Genomic DNA, 22,805 nt, shown 5'->3' with positions numbered 1-22,805 from the left:
CATACACTTATTTGACACTTCATATAGTCAGTGTAGAAAGAAAAAAAGGGAAATAAATTGCGAAATTTACGATCAGTATTCACTTTCACTTACATCAATTTCTTGGATAAAGTCTTTTATTTTGCTTCCAACGTCTTTCATTTCGATCACTTTTCCCCTCTCTCCCAGCGTCAGAGCTCTTGTTGTCTTAGCTGCTTAACATCCAAAGTTCCGTTTTATAGCCATTTTAGCATTGCAACATTCTTGCTGCGTCAGAAACTAACAATAACAAATATTTCCTGGACTACTGCGCATGTGTAAACCAATGTGGCGGTTGCTCTTGCCGTTTCCGAATGAAGCAGTACAGGTCGCTGTTGGATTAGACTTCGTTGTAGTGAATCTCGTCGCGAGGCAAGAGCAGAGAAAAAGATTTTGTATAACGCAACAGGGTTTATTTCACTGTATGGGGGGCAGGAGAGTGGGAATGGTGTTAATGCATTAAGATTTTTTTCACACTAGGGCACAACTTTTTGGCTCAGGGGCCACATTGATTCCTAAAATTTGACACGTGGGCCGGGTCAGCACAAGATACGGCCCATATAAAAAATGTTGATAGTCCATACCAAACATCAACAAAACAAAATCATTGATGTATTAATCTTTTTAAAATATGTTCTGCATATATGTCCTGCATGAACGTCCAAGTATGTTCACAACATGTGTCTGACAACCCAAGCAACAAAGTGCAACAATATATTGCCCAAAAACTGTTTAGAACACAACAACTGCAGCATACAGTACAGATATATATAAAAAATATACAAAATATAACAAAGTTAGTTATGTGCTACAAAATGAGATGAGTATGAGACCTGGTGGCTTTTCTTTCCACTCATGACATGACAGCTTCGCTCAGCTGATGTCATTCACTGAACTTTTGAAGCCTGCTTTGATGCTCATAGTTAGCGCTATGGAACTCGATTGCTCTCTTATTAGCGGTCCAGTTTGCGGAAGGTTTTTAGCACAGATAACAGTCAAACCATTCCAGGAAACGTTCATTTACTTAGCTGTCCGTCGAGCTGCAAGCAATTCACTCTAAGCATGGAAATTGCCAGAATCGGACTGAGCATGAATCGCTTTCTTGTTTTTCAAAGTCTCGTAGATTTGAGTCTTTCTGACTCCAAGGGTCTCCTAAATGTTTCGTACTTTGTAGCCCGCTTCGTTTAATCAGCTATATATCTCTTTCTCTTCTGCGGTCATGACTATTCCTCTTCGTTTGGGTAGTTTGCCCACCCTTGGACTAGGGGGCATTTTCGCCCATGTAGATTTCGTCGTAGAGGAGTTTCACTATCACGCGGAAACTACGGTATTTTCAAAGAATAAAGAGTGTATTAGAGTAAATGAAGGTTCAGGATAATACAAAGATTTAAATATACATTGCCTTTGCGAGGAACAACTTTGACTATCAGGCAGGCTTGATATGTCATCTCCAAAGGAGAACAAATCTGCCATAAATACACATACACATAAACAACTGCTCTTCCTACACTGCCCCACTGTCCCAAGGTGTGCCCCAGGGTTCTGTGCTTGGTCCTCTTCTCTTCATTCTCTACCTTTTACCCCTCGGCCAATTCATACGTCATCATGGTCTCAAGTTCCACTGCTACGCTGATGATGTCCAGTTGTACATATCCACCAAATCATTTACCCCAACAACCCACTCCACCCTGTCTAACTGTCTTTCAGATGTCAAATCCTGGTTGCAAACAAACTTTCTCACTCTTAACTGTACTAAATCTCAACTGCTTATAATCGGTCCTCGGTCCCTCACCCAAAGAACCACCAACTTTACCCTCACTATAGATAACTTCACCCTGTCCCCCTCCTCTCACTGCCCCAACCTCGGTGTCCTTTTTGATAATAACCTCTCTTTCAATCAACACATCACCCAAATCACCAAAACTGCTTTCTTCCACCTCAAAAACATTTCTCGTCTCCGCCCATCACTTTCTTTCAACGCTGCTCAAACCCTCATCCACGCCTTCATCACCTCCCGCCTTGACTACTGCAATAGCATTCTCTATGGTACAACCTCCAAACTCCTCAATGAACTACAGTACATCCAGAATGCCAACGCCCGCCTACTCACCCACACCCGCACTCGTGATCACATCACCCCCGTCCTTAAAAACCTCCACTGGCTCCCCGTTTCACATCGTATTCAATTTAAACTGCTCCTTCCTTTAAAGCCTTTCACAATCAGGCCTATCTTTCCGACCTTCTTTACCAATACACTCCTTCCTGCAATCTCCGCTCCTCAAACACAAACCTCCTCGCCATCCCCGTGACCAAGCTCAAAACCTGGGGGGACCGAGCCTTCTCTCTCGCCGCCCCCACCCTCTGGAACGCTCTACCACAACACATCCGCAACTGCACTGACCTCCAATCCTTCAAATCTTCCCTTAAAACTCACCTGTTCCGCAATGCCTTTAATACCTTTTGATGTCTTTTACCCATTTCTCTTTTGTTCAACTAAATGTGCTTTTGTAAATTATGTATGCTTGTTTTAAATGCAGATTTTTATCCTGTGTTTTAAGCTCTTGTAAAGTGTCTTTGAGTGTGATGAAAAGCGCTTTCAAATAAAATGTATTATTACTATTATTATAAAACCTGATTTTTTTTTTCTTTCCAGCACACGACCATAGATTTGATATGCGGGGTGAAACCTCATGATCTTTGTCATCATGGATAGGAGTGCCTTTCACCGAATCTCTCGATATGTCAAGTCTGACCATTTTTCCGGTTACTGGGTGGTGTAATTTTTTTCGGGGGGGGGGGGGCAGCTCAGAAATGGAAACAAGAAGAGAGGAAGAGGCAGGGCACAATATAAACTCACACAAGAAAACTGGCGGCTCACTGTCGCACATTCTCTTTTGATAAATGAAGTCCACGTTTTATGGTCACAACATGGACAGACACGGGAAAGTCATCCATTTTCATATTTGTCATCTCGCTAAAAATGAAACACGTTCAGGGCACCGTCTTTCATTTTAGTATTTCCCTTTCATACTTAAGCTTGAGGATACGTCAACACAGACGGGCTCAACAGCAAGAAATTCAAATTATCAGCGGGGATGGCAGAAATGAAGAGCGGGTTCTCTACGAAAATGCAAATGTGAGCTGACTCATCTGTCAGGTTGTTTGGGGAGGGATGGAACTCACCCATTTATCAAAGCAACAGTAATTACATTTTTGTTCTATCTGAGACACCTTTTAATTGAATAATTTAGTTTATTAATGTGGCTATTTATTTCAATTCATATCTGTCAGGAAAGTTTTATCCGGTAACATGTCAGCCAAATGAGTTTTCATTTGTTTTATTTGAGTTCAGCTGACAATATTCACATTTTGTTATCTCTTTTTTGGTCAAATGCTTTTTAAGTCGAGTGGCACCTTTACGGACGAACGTCTCTTCATATGAAATTTTCAAGTTACGAAACGCCTCCACAGGAAAATATTGCCTCTTGTTATGAAAGAAATTTCAAGATACGAAAGGTAAAAATACAGTATGGGCTGCTACTCACAGTTCCGAGTTTCCTGAACACAACATCATCGCCCCCTCGGGCCATGAGGTGTTCCGATAGTTTGACATAAATGTGAATCACCCAGAAAAAGATAAGATAACCTTTATTTGTCCCACACTGAGGAAATTTGCTACACAGTTCACCAGTTCAAAAAGTGTTCACCAGTCGGGCGATTGCTCACGATGCCGATGTTTGCCGTGGACATTTTCGAAGGATTGTTAAAAACCGACAACAGCAAACATCCTTGGATCAGTTCTTTACAAAAGGCCCTACAAAAACCACTTCTGAGAGAGAACATGAACTAAAGAGGGCAAAAAAACGATGATGACGCAGTTAACAGTTAAATGACCATTTTTATTCTTTGGTTTTTACACTATGCATAACTCAATTATTTTGTTGCAATAATCTAATTGTGACATGTATTTGTTCCATATTTTGATGCATTGTTCTCCTTTAGAAAACATTTATGTTTGAATTTTGATTGGGCTTGGAACGGATTAGGGCACTTACATGGAAAACGCGTCTCTACTTACAATAGTTTGTAGTTAAGACATGTCAAAGACATTTGTACCTGAATGGGAGAAGAGTAGTGGACCAAAATATCTCTGCAGTGATGTGAAAGACTTCTTGCCAGTTCTAGAAAACGCTTGATTTGAGTGGGTGCTGCTGCTGAGGATGACAGAACCAGTTATTAGGTTTCAGGAGCAAGGCCTTAAAATTATTATTTTTTGAATAGTGTTTTCCCCTCTTGCGAGATAAAGATAAAAATTTCAATTTAAAAATGCTTTTTATGTTTACTTGGCTTATCTTTGCAGTTTTTCCCCCTCCTCGGTTGTCGTGTTTGTGAATGGGAAGCAGGTTGTCAGATATTGTGTTATTGCTCTCATATTCTACTATACGAGTCACCGGGAAGTTCAATGTGGCACATTATCGCAAAAAAGAAGCTCTCAGGTGGCTTGTCATTGGTCGGCAAAAGCCTTCTGCTGGTAACATTCGTTTTATATGATTGTGAAATGCCACAGAGTTTATTTGTCTTGAGCTTTTTATGGGTCAGACGCAGCTTGTATCTGCTGTCATGTGACACACAGAGAGACAGAGTCAGAATGAACCCTAGATGGCAACAAAGAACCGCTAGAATGCCATTTGGACTCGCATGACTGCAAAAACGGCGCACCTGCCAATAAATCCACCAATAAATAGAGACTGGAAAGGAATCGTAACATATCGTTTATTAAGATTATTGTGACTTTATTTTATTGGGCATGTAGGGCTCAGAAAAAAATTCAAATTTCACCCGTTTGCATCATCTTTGGTGAGTGCAGTGTACTTTAGTCGTTTTTTTAAATAAACACATTTAATGCCATTTTTTTGTTAGACTGGGAGCCATTTTTGACTATTTCACTAATTTCTCTAGGACTACAGAAAATCTAGTTCTGTAGCTATATAAGCATGCAACCTACCAAAAGATTTCACTCTCTTACAAGTACTCAAGTACATTTCTACCCTTTACTATTCTTTATTAAACAGGCAGCTGAACATTGGTAAGTTTCTCGAAAATAGTAATTTCCTCGAAAAATTCAGAGAAAAAGAGCTTTTTGTGAAAGAATGCATTTCAGGCAGAACTTTCCCTTGAATGCTATTTTTTTGCATTTGTGATACCTAAAATATCCAAACAATTCTTTCCTCCGAAACGACAACATAAACACCAAAAAAGGGCATTTTGATTGCATGAAAAATACTGCACTGATACATGAACTTTTGTTCACACAAATATTCTGCTGTCCTCCATGAGAGAAGACTGACTATCATTGTGTTGAGTAAAGATACAGTAAAACTCCACGAGAACGAAACCGACATGGGCGAAAATACCGCCGAGTGTTAAAAAATGTTCATGCATGAGCGCCAGTCCCATTTTTCTGCTCCCCTACAAAGAAAACTCCCCCTGTTCTGTAATACGAAATCTTTTTCTCTGCTCTTGCCTCGCAAATGAGATTCACTACAACGAAAACAAGCGTTCAACGACCTCTAATGCTTCGTTCAGAAACGGCAACAGCAACCACCACACTTGTTTACACATGTGCAGTCGTACAGGAAGTATTTGTTTCAGACGCCGCACATACGTTACATTGCTAAAATGGCGACAAAACGGACCGTTGCATACCAAGGAGTTAAATAAAGAAAAGCTTGAAGACAGGATAAAGGTAATAAAAATGAAAGATGGAGGAAGCAAAGTAAAAGACATTATGCAAGAAATTGATGTAAGTGAAAATAAATGCTAATCGTAAATGTTGCAATTTATTTTCCTTTTTTTCTTTCTACGCTGGCTATATGAAGTGTCAAATAAGTGTATGCTCATACTTATGCACTATTGGAATAAAAATAAAAAGTACACATAAAAGTTTTTTTGTGTGTTCGTCTTTAAGTCCGAGATAAAATTTGTAACAGTGAAAAGTCCCCTGTTGTGAAAATTTTCTTGCTGCAAACACGATGTCATTGTAGAGGAGTTTCACTGTAAAACATTTGTGCTTACTTTGGAAACCAATGACCAACATGTTTGCCTCTTTTCTTGTGCTTAATTTATGTTTTGCACTGTTACATAGCTGGGCTTATTATTTTCAGGACGGCTTTTTGTGGCGCTACTCACTAATATCGACCCTGTTTAAGGGTTACTTAACATACTGTAGGGATCAACAGTTGGCTGCATGCAGACTTTGGTTAAGAGGGTTATTAGATATTCGCGAGGCCCCGAAGAAATGGACCCTCGGGGCGGCCAGGACACAAACAGTAATCACACACTACTGTTTGCTCCACAAATTGGCTCCGGAGAGGCGAGCGGGTGTCCGTAGCGTCTAGTTAAAGTGATTGAAGTGACTTCTAAGCCATTGATTTTTCCTTCATCATCAGCGATGCGCCTGGACACCCTTGACCATGTTCTGTCGTCCCAGAGGGCTAGTTTAGCTGCTCTCCGGCTTGCCGTTAAATTCACATTAAAGCGCGGTTAAATGTCGAAAAGACAACCGCCTTTGACGGGGTTATCATGCCTTGAGGACTGCAAAAGGCCTCAGTAAAAGTCTAAACAAGCATGTGACACAAGGAAAACGAAAGCGCAATATGTCTTCAAGTAACTCTATTAGTGGCCAGGTGCACCGTCCACTTAAAGTAATAAATGCGACTCCCAAAATAGAACCCCTGCCCCTGTAATAAAATAACCAAACAGAGCGTCATTGAAGCACACTGTAAATTCATTCCAAATGAAGACCGAACAAACTTTCACAATAACACAGAGGCTGGATGGCTGTAGCGTCTAAATATATTTTTTTCTTCCATTTTTGAAAAACACACGTGTGGTCAGTCGACCTCGGTGGAACATTTCCGACAGTTTTCATTTCAACAAAATACGACTAGTGTGTTATTAAATTTTTTAAAACAATTTTAACAAATCTGATCATGGAAGAGCATCTGTAGTATTTAGCAGTGCTTTCATTCATTTCCTGATGGGCTATCCTAACAAGGGTCGTGGGGAGGGCAGGGGGGGGGAGAGACACCCTGAACCGGTTGCCAGCCAATCACAGGGCACACACTGACGAACAACCATCCACGCTCACACTCACACCGAGGGACAATTTGGAGTGTCCAATCAACCTGCCCTGAATGTTTTTGGAATGCGGGAGGAAACCGGAGCACCCGGAGAAAACCCACGCAGGCATGAGGAGAACAACTCCACACACAGGAAGGCCGGAGATGGAATCAAACCCCGCACCTCTCTACTGTGAAGCGGATGTGCTAACCAGTCGATTGGCTGGACACCTGTCACTCACTGAATTTCACAGCAAATTGATACAGAAAAATCGAATTCATTTGCAGCGCGTTTACTGCGCTGCAACGGTTTTCTTGTGCGCTGAGAGTGTGCGACCAGTGCGCAGTTGCGCAGTTGCGCAGCTTAAAGGGATCATTAGTGCTGTTGCATCTCCGGTAAACGTAAATCTAAATGAAAGATGCCTTTCATTGTATTATCTTGAAGCATAAGGCAATTTCCTCGCTGATGCTGCTCCCTACCGGTATGGAAGAGTACTACATAATTACTCTTCCAGGCGATTGACCGCACAGGCATACATATTGTATAATTTCCCACGGCACACCTGACAATATCTCGCGGCACACTGGTTTGAAAAACACTGGTCGACAGTATGTCACTATTGACGCAGAGCAAGGCGCGCTTCTCGGTCACATGCTAGCTTACCGCTAAAACGAAACCCAGGAGTTAGCAGAATGAGAAAGAAGGCTTCATTTAATAGACCGGATTGATTTCGACGGGATATTCCCCCGCACCAAGTCCACTCTGTATAACATGCGGCGATAGTGAGTCCATCTTTTTCATGCACTTTGTATTTGCGGTGTATCCTATTTTGAAAGCACGATTAAGCATTACCATAGCGACCAGAGAGAGTGTTGCGGCTAGATTGGACGTTCCTCGCATCATGATTCGTGTTTAATATTATGTTTAGAAGATATCACAGTTTTCATGCAGGTCATTTCATATTATTTTGTTGTATTTATCCATCACGCCTTAAAGGCCGGTCCCTGAAAATATTGTCCAACATTAAACCGGTCCGTTGGGCAAAAAAGGTTGGGGACCGCTCCCCTACGATACATACTGCACGTTCAGTAATCATTGACACTGCTTTCAAATCCCATTTTGACGGGTTGGAAGTCGTGACTGTGTGTGGACAAGTGGATCAATGGTGTCTCATTGATTACAAGGCAGTGAAAAAGTCAAAAAATTTGTGCTCCGTGTAAGAGTGAGTGGAGTGCCTTAAGATCAGAACAGAACTTCAAACAGACTTAAAGCGTTCGCCGAGCGAAAGAGCGTCTGAGGCTGTGGAGGATGGAATTTTCCGAGTCGCAACATTTCAACAGCAATCCTTTTTCATGATAACAAGTAGCGCATCCCACACAAGTTCACAGTCGCACACTTCTAAATGCTGCCTAGTCAACTTTAAGAGCTTTTGGCATTTCAAACCTTTTATTCACGTCTTCTGGCGTGATTCACCATGGCGCACGCCATGCGAGGCAGCGCCGCCAGAGTGTAAATAAAGCCTTAAACAAGCACGCCCTTGGCACTGTAACCGGCATGAATTAAAGGCCGTTCGTACATTGCGGCAAGATTGTGACTTTATTACTGAAATCAATTCAGCGAGGGCCAGGGGCGACAGAGAAAGGATGAAGCCTTGGTCAGACTGAGGTTTATCTTCGCCAAGCAGGCAGAGAGAAACAACTGTGTCTATAATGAACTCCAGCCTTTCTGATTAAAGCTTTTTATTGCCTCTATGCGCAACGGAAACAGTCCGCACAAATTCCTGAATGTTCTGGCAAGTGTAAATCAACTGCTGCTCTGTCTTAGCAAATGCCCCGACACCTCAACAATACAAGACAAGCACCGGGACAGATTAGCATCAAAACTGGATTTTGTTATCAATCAAGAACTGGCAGACATTTCAATTTACTGTGACCTTTTGCAGGAAACAAGAGGACCATCAACAAGTCAAACATCCCCCCCCCTCACATCTCCCCCTGATGCCTTCTTTCAACATGGACTAAAACAGGCACATGTTTTGTTTAGATGAGATCAACTTTTCACTCAAGTTTAGTTGACTGCTCTTTGTTTTGTATAAAAAGCCCTCAAACGAAAACATTTGGAGACCCCAAAAACTCGTCTTTCTTCTGCTGGAGCTGTGGAGCCCTCTCGTTACCTCTGCGTTCCACGTCCAAGACGCATAATTTTCCCGCAGGACGCACAGTTCCAAATAATGTGCGTTTTTGGCACGCAACGAAATTTCTCAGTCAAAACAAACAAACAAACAAACAAAAAAAAACTACGGTACATCTCTTTTTTCCAGCAACGATCGCAGTTAGACTACCGCTGCCATTGTTGTTTTGATCTCGTGTTAAGTGTTCGCGCGTGATTTGGTTTTTTGCAACAAGTTGACTTTGAGAAAGCCTTGCATCATTGGAAGCAGAGTAAAGAGAGGAGAATTTATGAACCGTGGGATGAAAGAAGAATCTATGTCTCAGCAAATCTTGTATGCTTGACTTATTTAAATTTTTGCAGCATTTGTTTACAGTGATCCCTCGCTATTTCGCAGTTCGTTTATCGCGGCTTCGGTGCATTGCGGATCATTTCAAATATTCATTAAAAAAAAAATTATATTATATATATATATATATATATATGCCCACATTCTCTGCATGTAACCCCTCTGACTAGGGTTGCTTGAGTAGTAGCATTCCTACTTCAGATGGTGAAGTACCATCTGAAAGTCTCATAGAAAGTGTGAATGCAGCATTGAGGGCGATCCCTACCGTAACGATCACAGAAACCAATGAGCTGATATACGCTTCAGCATCAGTGATCCTGGAGACTCTGGGCTATAAGAGCAACCATGGAAGCCATGAGATACGTTACCCACCATGGAAAAGACGGTTGGAGGCTAAGATCAAGGCGGCCCGGAAAGATGTGATGAAAAGGCCGATACCCGAGAGGTACATCCAGATGACCATACCTGAAGCACTCGAAACTGCCAAACAAAGGCTCCAAGCCTTGTCCAGTCGCCTAAAGCGGTACACGAAAGAGAATGAGGCCAGACGAATAAACTGGCTGTTCGCAACACAACCTGCGAAAGTGTACGCTCAGTGGCAGGGCAGATAAGTGGACACATGAGCGAAGCACAGAAGGGCATTGGTAGAGATACCAGAGGAGCCAAACATCAGCTCCTGGTTGACAGAACAGTCGCACAAGACTGCAGGTGCCGACGTACCAACCTGTGCACAGCCTGGATTGATTACAAGAAAGCCTATGACTCGATGCCACATACATGGATCACTGAATGCTTGGAGTTGTATAAGGTGAACAGGACCCTAAGAGCCTTCGTTGCGAACTCGATGAGGATGTGGAAAACCACACTTGAAGCCAATGGCAAGCCACTTACCCAAGTGTCCATCAAATGTGGCATATACCAAGGTGATGCACTCTCCCCACTGCTGTTCTGCATAGGACTGAACCCCCTAAGCCAAGTAATCACCAAGACAGGCTATGGATACCGCCTTAGAAATGGAGCTACAATCAGTCACCTCCTCTACATGGATGACATAAAGCTGTATGCTAAGAGCGAAAGGGACATAGATTCCCTGATCCACACAACCAGGATCTACAGCAGCGACATCGGGATGTCATTCGGGCTTGAGAAATGTAGTTGACTAAGAGAGGAAGGGTAGTCCGCACTGAAGGGGTCTCACTCCCTGAAGGAACAATAGCAGACATTGAGGACAGCTACAAGTACCTTGGTATACCACAAGCCAATGGCAACCTCGAACTGGCAACAAGGAAAGCGGCTACGGCCAAATACCTCCAGCGAGTGAGGCAAGTCCTAAGAAGCCAGCTCAATGGCAAGAATAAGACCCGGGCAATAAACAGCTATGCCCTCCCAGTGATCAGATACCCTGCAGGAATAATAAGGTGGCCAAAGGAAGAGATTCAGACCACGGATGTTAAGACCCGAAAGCTCCTAACCATGCATGGAGGGTTCCATCCCAAATCCAACACCCTGAGACTGTACGCAAGCCGAAAGGATGGCCGGGGACTAGTGAGTGTGAGAGCCACTGTCCAGGATGAAACATCCAAGCTCCATGAATACATCAAGGAGAAGGCTCCAACGGATGACGTACTCAGAGAATGTCTCAGACAATGGGGAACAGAAGATGAGGCGCTGGAAGAGGGACCATCATGGGAGGACAAGCCCCTACACGGGATGTACCACCGGACCATAACTGAAGTGGCTGATCTCAAGAAGTCCTATCAGTGGCTAGAGAGGGCTGGCCTGAAGGACAGCACAGAGGCACTCATCCTGGCTGCTCAGGAGCAGGCCTTGAGCACCAGAGCCATCGAGTTCCAGATATACCACACCAGACAAGACCCAAGGTGTAGGTTGTGCAAAGAGGCACCTGAGACGATCCAACACTTAACTGCAGGGTGTAAGATGCTGGCAGGGAAAGCCTACATGGAACGCCATAACCAGGTGGCTGGCATAGTCTACCGAAACATCTGTGCGGAGTATGGACTGGAAACCCCAAGGTCAAAATGGGAAACACCTCCGAAGGTGGTGGAGAATGACAGAGCGAAGATCCTGTGGGACTTCCAGATCCAGACTGACAAGATGGTAATGGCGAACCAACCAGATATTGTGATCATAGATAAAGGGCAGAGGAAAGCCGTTGTAGTGGATGTAGCGGTCCCAAGTGATGGAAACATCAGGAAGAAGGAACATGAGAAACTCGAGAAATACCAAGGGCTCAGAGAGGAGCTGGAGAGAGCCTGGAAGGTAAAGGTGACAGTCGTGCCTGTGGTGGTCGGAGCACTCGGGGCAGTGACCCCCAAACTAGATGAGTGGTTGCAACAGATCCCGGGAACAACATCGGACATCTCAGTCCAGAAATGTGCAGTGCTGGGAACAGCAAGGATACTGCGCAGAACCCTCAAGCTTCCTGGCCTCTGGTAGAGGACCCGAGCTGAATGAGGGACGGACACGACCCGAGGGGTGAGATGAGGATTTTTTTTTTTTAATATGTAATAGGGCTGTCAGTTTAGCGCGTTTTTATTGGCATTAATTTAAATGAATTTTAACGGGATTAAATTTTTTCTCGCGAGATTAACGCGGCACGCGTCACAAGCGGATGTTACTTGTTTGGAACTATTTTGTGTGGAAGGTTACAGTGTTCTGCGTCCATATAAATAGAGCGGGTGGAGCTTCTCCGTGTTTGTCTGACAGTCGTTAGCGACCTAGCGAAAATAAAACGTCTCCAGTGTTGTCATTCGAAATGAGGTCTACACAAAAACTGTAGAGAGACTTCCGCACAAGAAGGATCAACACAATCAACATAGCCTGACTGTGTTAGGGGGAGTAATCCCCCCTCCCCCTTTCAGAATGGAATTTCAGAATTCCCCAGCAGCGCGGGAGAAGTGCGTGCGCTTTTTTGTATGGCGCGCAGTTTTGAATACAGCGGCACATAATGAACACTGGTGTCCGGTGTCTCGTTATTCTTCAACAAACATACAGAAACAGACTGCTGTGTTCACAGTAAACTTGAGAAAAACGAAGTATGTAACCATGGTTTAAATCTACTACAGGCGGAGTACTAGTTTACCTTAGATGTGCACTTTATAATGTTATATTGCTCTGTTTTGATTTTATAAAAAAAAAAAAAGCTGTTAAAGCAGCTGTTGTGTGACAAAATATTGTTTTCACTGTTGTTGATGGACCGTAATATTGTGTGAGAGATTATGTGTGAATAACTGCTCCAAGTGAAAAATGTTCATGTAAAAATGAAAATCAAATTAGTTATTTCAGTAAATATTTGCCTTTGGGACATAGAAAACTGATTCATGATTCCATGTTGATGAGAGCATTAAAATGGGTGAAAAATAGGACAAAAAATGTAAAAGGAAATTCAGAAACGATAAAAAATGTGTGAGTAATCACAATTAATTTTTTACTCCATTTGAGTTAATTATGACAGTTGCATTTTTAATTAGATTAAATATTTTAATCGTTTGACAGCTCTAATATGTATATATACTGTATATATATATATATATATATATATATATATATATATATATATATATATATATATATATATATATATATATATATATATATATATATATATATATAAAACATTTCAGGAAGTCCGCAAACGGTCTGCGAGAAGCAGTGAAATTCAGCAAAACAACAGTGAGTCACATAGAGCAATATATACAGTACATGTGGGGTGAGGGGAGGCTGAGAAGATGTAAAGCCATGTTGATTGGCTGTGCATCTTCTTTTCACGGTGGGTTACTATTTGATCTTTAATCGGTGTCTAAGTGTTTTTTAAGATGCTGCTAGTGTGTGCTTGCAGTGTCTGTGTGTGGCTGAGAGAGAGAGAGAGAGAGAAAGAGAGAGAGGAGACTTATAAGAACAAAAGCAGGTCTCTTCCATCCTTAATTGTCTAATCACGGGTGGTTTTGGGCCTCATTAACCGCGATAAACGAGGGATTATTGTATAAGAAATAAACCTATGATCAATGTATATTATTGTTGTTGTTATTATCATATGTAATTGAATAAGTACACCATTTCAGAATTCGAAATTTGGGACTCTCGAAATGCACAACGGGACTCATACTTTTCTGATCAGCGAGTCCCTGGGACTCACAGGGCTCAAATTGTAAAATTACCACTGTGGCCATAGTTTTTTTTTTAACTTTAAAGTTTTCCACCTTAAAAATGACAGCAGATATGTTTAAAACAAACCAAAAAAATGTAGTTGACGACAATTGTCGTCATTGGCACTCAGCTTCTAGATTTTGCATGACGACATTTCAGCAGCACTCAAAGAGTTAGGCACGAATCATTCATGAGGCTGTTCTAAGTTCATTGCCCCATTTGGGTAAAACATCATATTGTATTTTTGGAGTCATTTCAGCTGCGATGACAGGCACTGGCCAGTTGTGGTCGTCACTGGCTGACTTGGCTGACAAAGATAGGGCAGGTGGGCACACTTGACCCAAAAATGCTCACCACCTGCCCAATGGCTGTAATGTGTCCATACCACATTACGTCGATGGCCACATGTGAACATTATATCATATGTCCAGAAAAATACAGTGTTTATTCCTTTTGTAACCTTTAAGAACTGGTCACAAACACGGACATGAAACACAAATACAAATGGCATTACAAAACAATAAATGAAAGAGAAAGGTTATGAAGACAATTGAGTCAACAAAAAAGGCACACAAACCTCATGGGCTCACATCAACAAAGGGCTAAATTAAATAGCCTTAGAAGTTTTGCAATTTTTTTCATATATATGATGCACCGGATTATAAGGAGCAATCTACAATGCATCCACTAGGTGGAGCTATGCTCCTTCTGTTCGACTCGAGAGGCGTTCATGACTGCCTCAGAAAAACGCAAATTAACGATTACTTCAATAAAACTGAATTTGCATGCCAAAGGAAATTCTGTAGGGGGGGCTATAGAATTTATGTTGTGATTTCCTCGCTTGTTTTTCTGTTTTGATGCCTTATTTTCAATTTTCGTAGTTTCATTGAAGGAATTTTTTTTCCGAGGCGGTCGTGAACGCCTCTCGAGTGGAACGGAAGAAGAGAAGGCACGGAGACGGACAAAGATGGATCTGTATTTGTTGAGACTGTGAAAACCATTAATAAAGTGTGCGTTAAAAAAAAAACACCACAGCTCTCCTTTTTTCGGAGCTGCAACAAAAACTTATTGAATAAAGCAGCGGAACAGTTCACTGAACTGGCAGCAAGGTATAACATTGTAAGCATGTCTCCAGCAAGGAGCCATCTTGGGGTCGACATAGTACCGTAATGACCATACAAAAGGTACACCGGATTTTAGGGTGCGCTGGGAGCTTTTAAGAAAATGGAAGACTTTTTGGTGCGCCTTATAGTGTGGAAAGTACGGTAGTTGTTTTTTCGGTGGTGTGTTGGCGACTGCACGTTTCAATTCGTGTCAGGCAGGACACGCCTATGTTCATAATTGTTTCCTGCTAATAATCACCACTATAACACACTAACAGGGAAATAACTCAATGGGGAATATAAAAAGATTAACTCCATATATAAGGCGCATCGGATTATGAGAAAATTGAATGCTTTTAGGTACGCCTGATAGTATGGAAAATATGGTCATTACAGAATGCAAAGAACACTTCACAGCAGCCTGTTAGATGAAGAGTGGCGATTACTAGTGGTGATTAGTATAACTTCCACATCCAGTGATTTAAGTGTGACATTGAGTATTTTCCTAAATGGATATTTATAGAATTCACGTCTCATGAAAACGCCACCATCCATAAACCAGTGTCGCCCATAGACGTCGCCGAATCACAGCTGTTTGGTAGAATCAGGATACCAAGTGTGCAAGTCAGGCGCTTAAACAAAAAGACGAATGGGAGAAAGTGGCCAAAAGTGTTTTTTCAGGCACGTCTAACAGTTTGGAGGAGATACATGCCTGCACATTCACATACACAGTGCTAAAGTGTTTCTTTGGAGTGAAAAATGAAGAATACAAATGTCATGTACATCATGACATTCTTTAAGAACTTCCATACTTACTTTGCATTGCTCGTCTTTCAAATGTCAGATATTTTCCTCTCAAGTAAGAGCTGAGAAGCTTTGAAAAATCAATCCGCCAGACAATTCTTTGCAACAGACCAGCTACGATCGCAACCGCCAGCCGCATCTGTTGCGGAATGATCAGGTGCATGATCTTCTGCACTTAACGTTGGCATTTAAGAATCAACCCTCCCCCCATCCACAGGCAAAGGTGGCACATGGGGTTGGCATTTAAGGCAGATAATAAAAGTTGTTCTTAAATACACCTCTCATCTCGGAGTGCTTTTTAGACGCCGCGGTGGAGTCAATTATATCCCGCCCCTTGCTATTACGGATACACTCTGAAACACATTATGCATTAACATGACGTGTTCTCAAAAATGTCACAATCTGAACAGTGTCTCGAAACTACCAACTTTGTGGCATTAGCGATGATGTAAAAGTAATCTTTTGTCCGTTTGTTGCCAATCTTCATTTCGTGTGAATTGATTCTTTTGGACAGCAAAAATCCTTCGGAATACCACATTGACATATGATTTAGACACACCTTTAACAGATGACTTTTTGCAGGCTTGAAAAAAAGAGATTTGGCTCAAGACGTAGAGATATTCCTGATTCTAATTAGTCACATATATGGCGCCTTGTTTCTGGAGGCACGGTGTACGAAGTGAGCCATAGCCCAGAGATGATTCCGTTGTTATGCAAACATGTGAAAAGGTGGAGCAGGAAGGCTCGCATTTCGTGAGATATTTCCATTGTGGAAGGAGCTGAATGAACAACATATCACGTCGCGTCTTAAAAACCATATTTGAACAAAGTCGTCAACTTTAACTAAAATGATCTAAAATGACTTAAGTTGGACATATCATCTTTTCAGACTCCACACATTCAATTCCAGGTACAATATACAGTGGTACCTCGTCTTACGAAATCAATTGGTTCAGGAAGAATTTTCTTAACTAGAAAACTTTGTCAGTACAGACGCGTTTTCCATGTAAATGCACCAATTTGTTCCAAGCCACCCCAAAATTCAGACATAAATGTTTTATAAAGCATAAAAATGCATCAAAATATGGAACAAATACGTGACACAATTATTCCATATTGAATGAGGGTTGTGTATAATGTAAAAAACAAAGAACAGAGTAAAGAATAAAAATGGTCATTTCCACCTTAATTGTTTCCTCCTCTTTTTTGCCCTCTAGTTCATGTTCTCGCTCAGAAGTGTTTTTTTGCCTTGCGTTTTGTAAAGAACTGATCCAAAGACGTTTGCTTTTGTCGGTTTTTAATAATCCATATCTGTCTGTCTATACACACAAACACATTCGGTCGAGGTCCCTCTGAGCAAATGGGAGGCCAGGATGATGCTCGGGAGTAGCCAATGGCAGAGCAGCTCTAAATATGTTGCGCTCAGGAAACTCAGAGTATTTTTACTGTGTTTTTTACTGTACACTGTTTTTTTTTTTTACTTTTCGTATCGTGAAATTTCTTTCATAGCAAGAGGCACTATTTTCCTGTTGAGATGTTTCGTAACTTGAAAATTTCGTATGAAGAGACGTTTTAAGTACCACTGTCTTATATTTTTATCAAGACTACGGTGTGAAATAACCGGCACTGAATGAGTTTGGTAACAATTCGATCTTGGAATAGAAGAATTATTATTATTTCTGATGGTTTTTGGATATCAATATTTCTACAGACAAGCCTATTTGCAAAGGACTGCGTTCGACATCAGACATCCTACTTCTTGCAGAAACATGTGCTTATCAACACATGCTGGGAGCAGGTCATGTACCCCCCCTCAAGGAGGTCTCGCCCCATGATTATCTCAAGCAGGCACACACCATCCAGTACATTGACTCACCTGAGAAGACGATATGTCACATTCTTGGCAGATCCAACCGTATCCCGCCTGCTTGGGGGATTTCTTCAGTGGAGGGTCCAGACACCCGAAATGGTAGCAGAGCTGACACTCATCACACCTGAGACACACAACGGGAAGGGCACGTTACGCCTGGTGAATGCAAAAGCGGATTCTCCAAGGATGGAGCCAGTCGAGGGGGTGATGATTGATGACGGCCCATAGAGGCAGCCGTCATTCATGGCAATTTGTTAATGTGTCCCAGTTCCTCTAATCAGTCCCCCATCCTGGAACCTGACACAGCCATTGACTGCCCAATGGTTCATGTCACCCGACAGATAAAATACAGACCTGGTTTCAGACACATATCCGCTACATCCTGCAGCTGCTCAGGGGAAGTTAACGAGGGGATGAACTTAAGCTTTGTAAGATATGTTTGGGGAAAACAAAACAAAGCAAAACCTTACATGTGGGGTTCATTTCTTGATCGTTAATGTTTTAGTTATTTAGTGTCAATTGCACATGACTGTACCCTACCTGAAAAATTTAACAAATCTTACAGCAAATGTTTTGTGTCTATGTTCAGTATTTAAAGAAAACTGTAATGTCAGTGGTTCCACACAAAAAATGCAGGGACAGCTATTCTTGCAAATATTATTGTCGAGTTAAGCTTGACAACACATACAGATAACTACAACTGTTTTGAACCCGATTACCCCTTTCCCATCATGTGTGACAATCAAAATCCTTATGTCAGGGGTGTCCAAACTTTTCTGTTTGAGGGCATGCCGAAAAATGGAAGGATGAAAGGGCCACTTTAAAATTCGGCTAACTTTTTGAAACACGCTAAAGTAAGTCAAGAAAGCAAATATATATTGTTTATATAGTCCAGTTAATTTCATCAGCTTTCTGTTAAAGGTGTTAAGGAAAACAGTTGATTTTTTTCCCCCCCAAATTTTGGACACTCTGCCCACACTTACCTGTTTTAACTAACCTTGTGGCCCCCCTTGTCAAATGTCATGGTCCACACCTACTGGCTAAAGAAACTCACAGTACTCCATGAGCGCCTAGCAGTACAAATGAAACAGCTGTTGAGGGATGGGACTCACCCAGAATGGCTAACCGAAGGGCGAACGATCCTGTTCATGAAGGATCCCTCGAAGGGTGCAGCCCCATCCAACTATCGGCCAATAACCTGTCTCTCCACAACATGGAAGCTCATGTCAGGCGGCTAAGATAAGTGGACACATGAGCGAAGCACAGAAGGGCATTGGTAGAGATACCAGAGGAGCCAAACATCAGCTCCTGGTTGACAGAACAGTCGCACAAGACTGCAGGTGCCGACGTACCAACCTATGCACAGCCTGGATTGATTACAAGAAAGCCTATGACTCGATGCCACATACATGGATCACTGAATGCTTGGAGTTGTATAAGGTGAACAGGACCCTAAGAGCCTTTGTTGCGAACTCGATGAGAATGTGGAAAACCACACTTGAAGCCAATGGCAAGCCACTTACCCAAGTGTCCATCAAATGTGGCATATACCAAGGTGATGCACTCTCCCCACTGCTGTTCTGCATAGGACTGAACCCCCAAGCCAAGTAATCACCAAGACAGGCTATGGATACCGCCTCAGAAATGGAGCTACAATCAGTCACCTCCTCTACATGGATGACATAAAGCTGTATGTTAAGAGCGAAAGGGACATAGATTCACTGATCCACACAACCAGGATCTACAGCAGCGACATCGGGATGTCATTCGGGCTTGAGAAATGTCGTCGGATGGTGACTAATATAGGAAAGGTCGTCTGCACTGAAGGGGTCTCACTCCCTGAAGGAACAATAGCAGACATTGAGGACAGCTACAAGTACCTTGGTATACCACAAGCCAATGGCAACCTCGAACTGGCAACAAGGAAAGCGGCTACGGCCAAATACCTCCAGCGAGTGAGGCAAGTCCTAAGAAGTCATCTCAATGGCAAGAATAAGACCCGGGCAATAAACAGCTATGCCCTGCCAGTGATCAGATACCCTACAGGAATAATAAGGTGGCCAAAGGAAGAGATTCAGACCACGGACGTTAAGACCCGAAAGCTCCTAACCATGCATGGAGGGTTCCATCCCAAATCCAGCACCCTGAGACTGTACGCAAGCCGAAAGGAAGGAGGCCGGGGACTAGTGAGTGTGAGAGCCACTGTCCAGGATGAAACATCCATCCATCCATCCATCCATCCATTATCTACCGCTTATCCGGGGCCGGGTCGCGGGGGCAACAGCTTTAGCAGGGAAGCCCAGACTTCCCTCTCCCTAGCTACTTCTTCCAGCTCTCCCCGGGGGATCCCGAGTCGTTCCCAGGCAAGCTGGGTGACATAGTCTCTCCAGCGTGTCCTGGGTCTTCCTCGGGGTCTCCTTCCGGTGGGACATGACCGGAACACCTCACCGGGGAGGCGTTCAGGAGGCATCCGAATCAGATGCCCAAGCCACCTCATCTGGCTCCTCTCGATGTGGAGGAGAAGCGGCTCGACTCTGATGACTGAGCTTCTCAACTTATCTCTAAGGGAGAGCCCGGACACCCTGCGGAGAAAACTCATTTCAGCCGCTTGTATCCGGGATCTCGTTCTTTCGGTCACGACCCATAGCTCGTGACCATAGGTGAGGGTTGGGACGTAGATCGACCGGTAAATTGAGAGCTTCGCCCTTTGGCTCAGCTCCTTCTTCACCACGACAGACCGATACAACGTCCGCATCACAGCAGACGCTGCACCGATCCGCCTGTCGATCTCTCGCTCCCTCCTGCCCTCACTCGTGAACAAGACCCCAAGATACTTAAACTCCTCCACTTGGGGCAAGATCTCCCCCCCGACCCGGAGGGGGCACTCCACCCTTTTCCGACTGAGGACCATGGTTTCAGATTTGGAGGTGCTGATTTTCATCCCAACCGCTTCACACTCGGCTGCGAAATGCTCCAGTGAGAGTTGGAGAGCCCAGTTTGAAGGAGCCAACAGCACCACATCATCTGCAAAAAGCAGGGATGTAATACTGAGGCCCCCAAAACGGACCCCCTCAACGCTTTGGCTGCACCTAGAAATTTTGTCGATAAAGGTTATGAACAGAATCGGCGACAAAGGGCAGCCTTGGCGGAGTCCCACCCCCACTGGAAACGATTCCGACTTACTGCCGGCAATGCGAACCAAACTCTGACATCGGTGGTATAGTGACCGAACAGCCCGTATCAGGGGGTTCGGTAGCCTATACCCACGAAGCACCCCCCACAGAACTCCCCGAGGGACACGGTCAAACGCCTTCTCCAAGTCCACAAAACACATATAGACTGGTTGGGCAAATTCCCACATACCCTCAAGGACCCTGCTAAGGGTGTAGAGCTGGTCCACTGTTCTACGGCCGGGACGAAAACCACACTGCTCCTACTCAATCTGAGGCTCGACTTCCTGACGGACCCTCCTCTCCAGCACCCCTGAATAGACCTTACCAGGGAGGCTGAGGAGTGTGATCCCTCTGTAGTTGGAACACACCCTCCGGTCCCCCTTTTTAAAAAGAGGGACTACCACCCCGGTCTGCCAATCCAGAGGCACTCTCCCTGTTGACCACGCGATGTTGCAGAGGCGTGTCAACCAGGACAGCCCCACAACATCCAGAGCCTTGAGGAACTCCGGGCGGATCTCATCCACCCCTGGGGCCTTGCCACCGAGGAGCTTTTTAACCACATCGGTGACTTCAACCGCAGAGATAGGAGAGCCCACCTCAGAGTCCCCAGGCTCTGCTTCCTCCAAGGAAGGCGTGTTGGTGGAGTTGAGTAGGTCTTCGAAGTACTCTGCCCACCGGTTCACAACGTCCCGAGTCGAAGTCAGCAGCGCCCCATCCGCACTGTACACAGTGTTTGTGGTGCACTGCTTCCCCCTCCTGAGACGTCGGATGGTGGACCAGAATTTCCTCGAAGCCGTCCGGAAGTCGGCTTCCATGGCCTCACCGAACTCTTCCCATGCTTGGGTTTTTGCCTCGGCGACCACCGAAGCTGCATTCCGCTTGGCCAGTCGGTACCCGTCAGCTGCCTCTGGGGTCCCACACGCCATAACGGCTCGATAGGACTCCTTCTTCAGCTTGACGGCATCCCTTACTGCTGGTGTCCACTCGGTGTTACTCGCTGGTGGAACATCCAAGCTCCATGAATACATCAAGGAGAAGGCTCCAACTGATGACGTACTCAGAGAATGTCTCAGACAATGGGGAACAGAAGATGAGGCGCTGGAAGAGGGACCATCATGGGAGGACAAGCGCCTACACGGGATGTACCACTGGACCATAACTGAAGTGGCTGATCTCAAGAAGTCCTATCAGTGGCTAGAGAGGGCTGGCCTGAAGGACAGCACAGAGGCACTCATCCTGGCTGCTCAGGAGCAGGCCTTGAGCACCAGAGCCATCGAGGCCCAGATATACCACACCAGACAAGACCCAAGGTGTAGGTTGTGCAAAGAGGCACCTGAGACGATCCAACACATAACTGCAGGGTGTAAGATGCTGGCAGGGAAAGCCTACATGGAACGCCATAACCAGGTGGCTGGCATAGTCTACCGAAACATCTGTGCGGAGTATGGACGGGAAACCCCAAGGTCAAAATAGGAAACACCTCCGAAGGTGGTGGAGAATGACAGAGCGAAGATCCTGTGGGACTTCCAGATCCATACTGACAAGATGGTAATGGCGAACCAACCAGATATCATGATCATAGATAAAGGGCAGAGGAAAGCCGTTGTAGTGGATGTAGCGGTCTCTAGTGATGGAAACATCAGGAAGAAGGAACATGAGAAACTCGAGAAATACCAAGGGCTCAGAGAGGAGCTGGAGAGAGCCTGGAAGATAAAGGTGACAGTCGTGCCTGTGGTGGTCGGAGCACTCGGGGCAGTGACCCCCAAACTAGATGAGTGGCTGCAACAGATCCCGGGAACAACATCGGACATCTCAGTCCAGAAATGTGCAGTGCTGGGAACAGCAAGGATACTGCGCAGAACCCTCAAGCTTCCTGGCCTCTGGTAGAGGACCCGAGCTGAATGAGGGACGGACACCACCCGAGGGGTGAGATGAGGATTTATATATATATATATATATATATATATATATATATATATATATGTATATATATATATATATATATATAATTTTACACACACATACACACA

General features: G+C 43.9%; 2 protein-coding genes across 4 annotated transcripts in view; one reads left to right on the top strand and one right to left on the bottom strand.

Annotated features, from left to right (window-relative positions):
- phf14 (PHD finger protein 14) overlaps window positions 1-22,805 on the bottom strand; it is a 115,296-nt gene that overhangs the window by 1,442 nt on the left and 91,049 nt on the right. For all 3 annotated transcript variants that reach the window (XM_052071055.1, XM_052071058.1, XM_052071057.1), the window contains exon 17: window positions 17,609-17,726. In XM_052071055.1, the coding sequence (XP_051927015.1) occupies window positions 17,609-17,726 (118 nt within the window). The remainder of the gene's footprint in view (window positions 1-17,608; window positions 17,727-22,805) is intronic.
- LOC127604229 (uncharacterized) lies at window positions 9,924-22,717 on the top strand. The gene is made up of 2 exons (XM_052071256.1): window positions 9,924-11,944; window positions 22,492-22,717. The coding sequence occupies exons 1-2, from the start codon at window positions 11,132-11,134 to the stop codon at window positions 22,660-22,662; spliced, it is 984 nt and encodes a 327-aa protein (XP_051927216.1). The 5' UTR covers window positions 9,924-11,131; the 3' UTR covers window positions 22,663-22,717.

This window comes from Hippocampus zosterae, chromosome 7 (assembly GCF_025434085.1).
Source record: "Hippocampus zosterae strain Florida chromosome 7, ASM2543408v3, whole genome shotgun sequence".
NCBI classification, from domain to species: Eukaryota; Metazoa; Chordata; class Actinopteri; order Syngnathiformes; family Syngnathidae; genus Hippocampus; species Hippocampus zosterae.
Note: the sequence above shows the minus strand (reverse complement) of the source record. Positions and strands in the feature narration are given on the sequence as shown.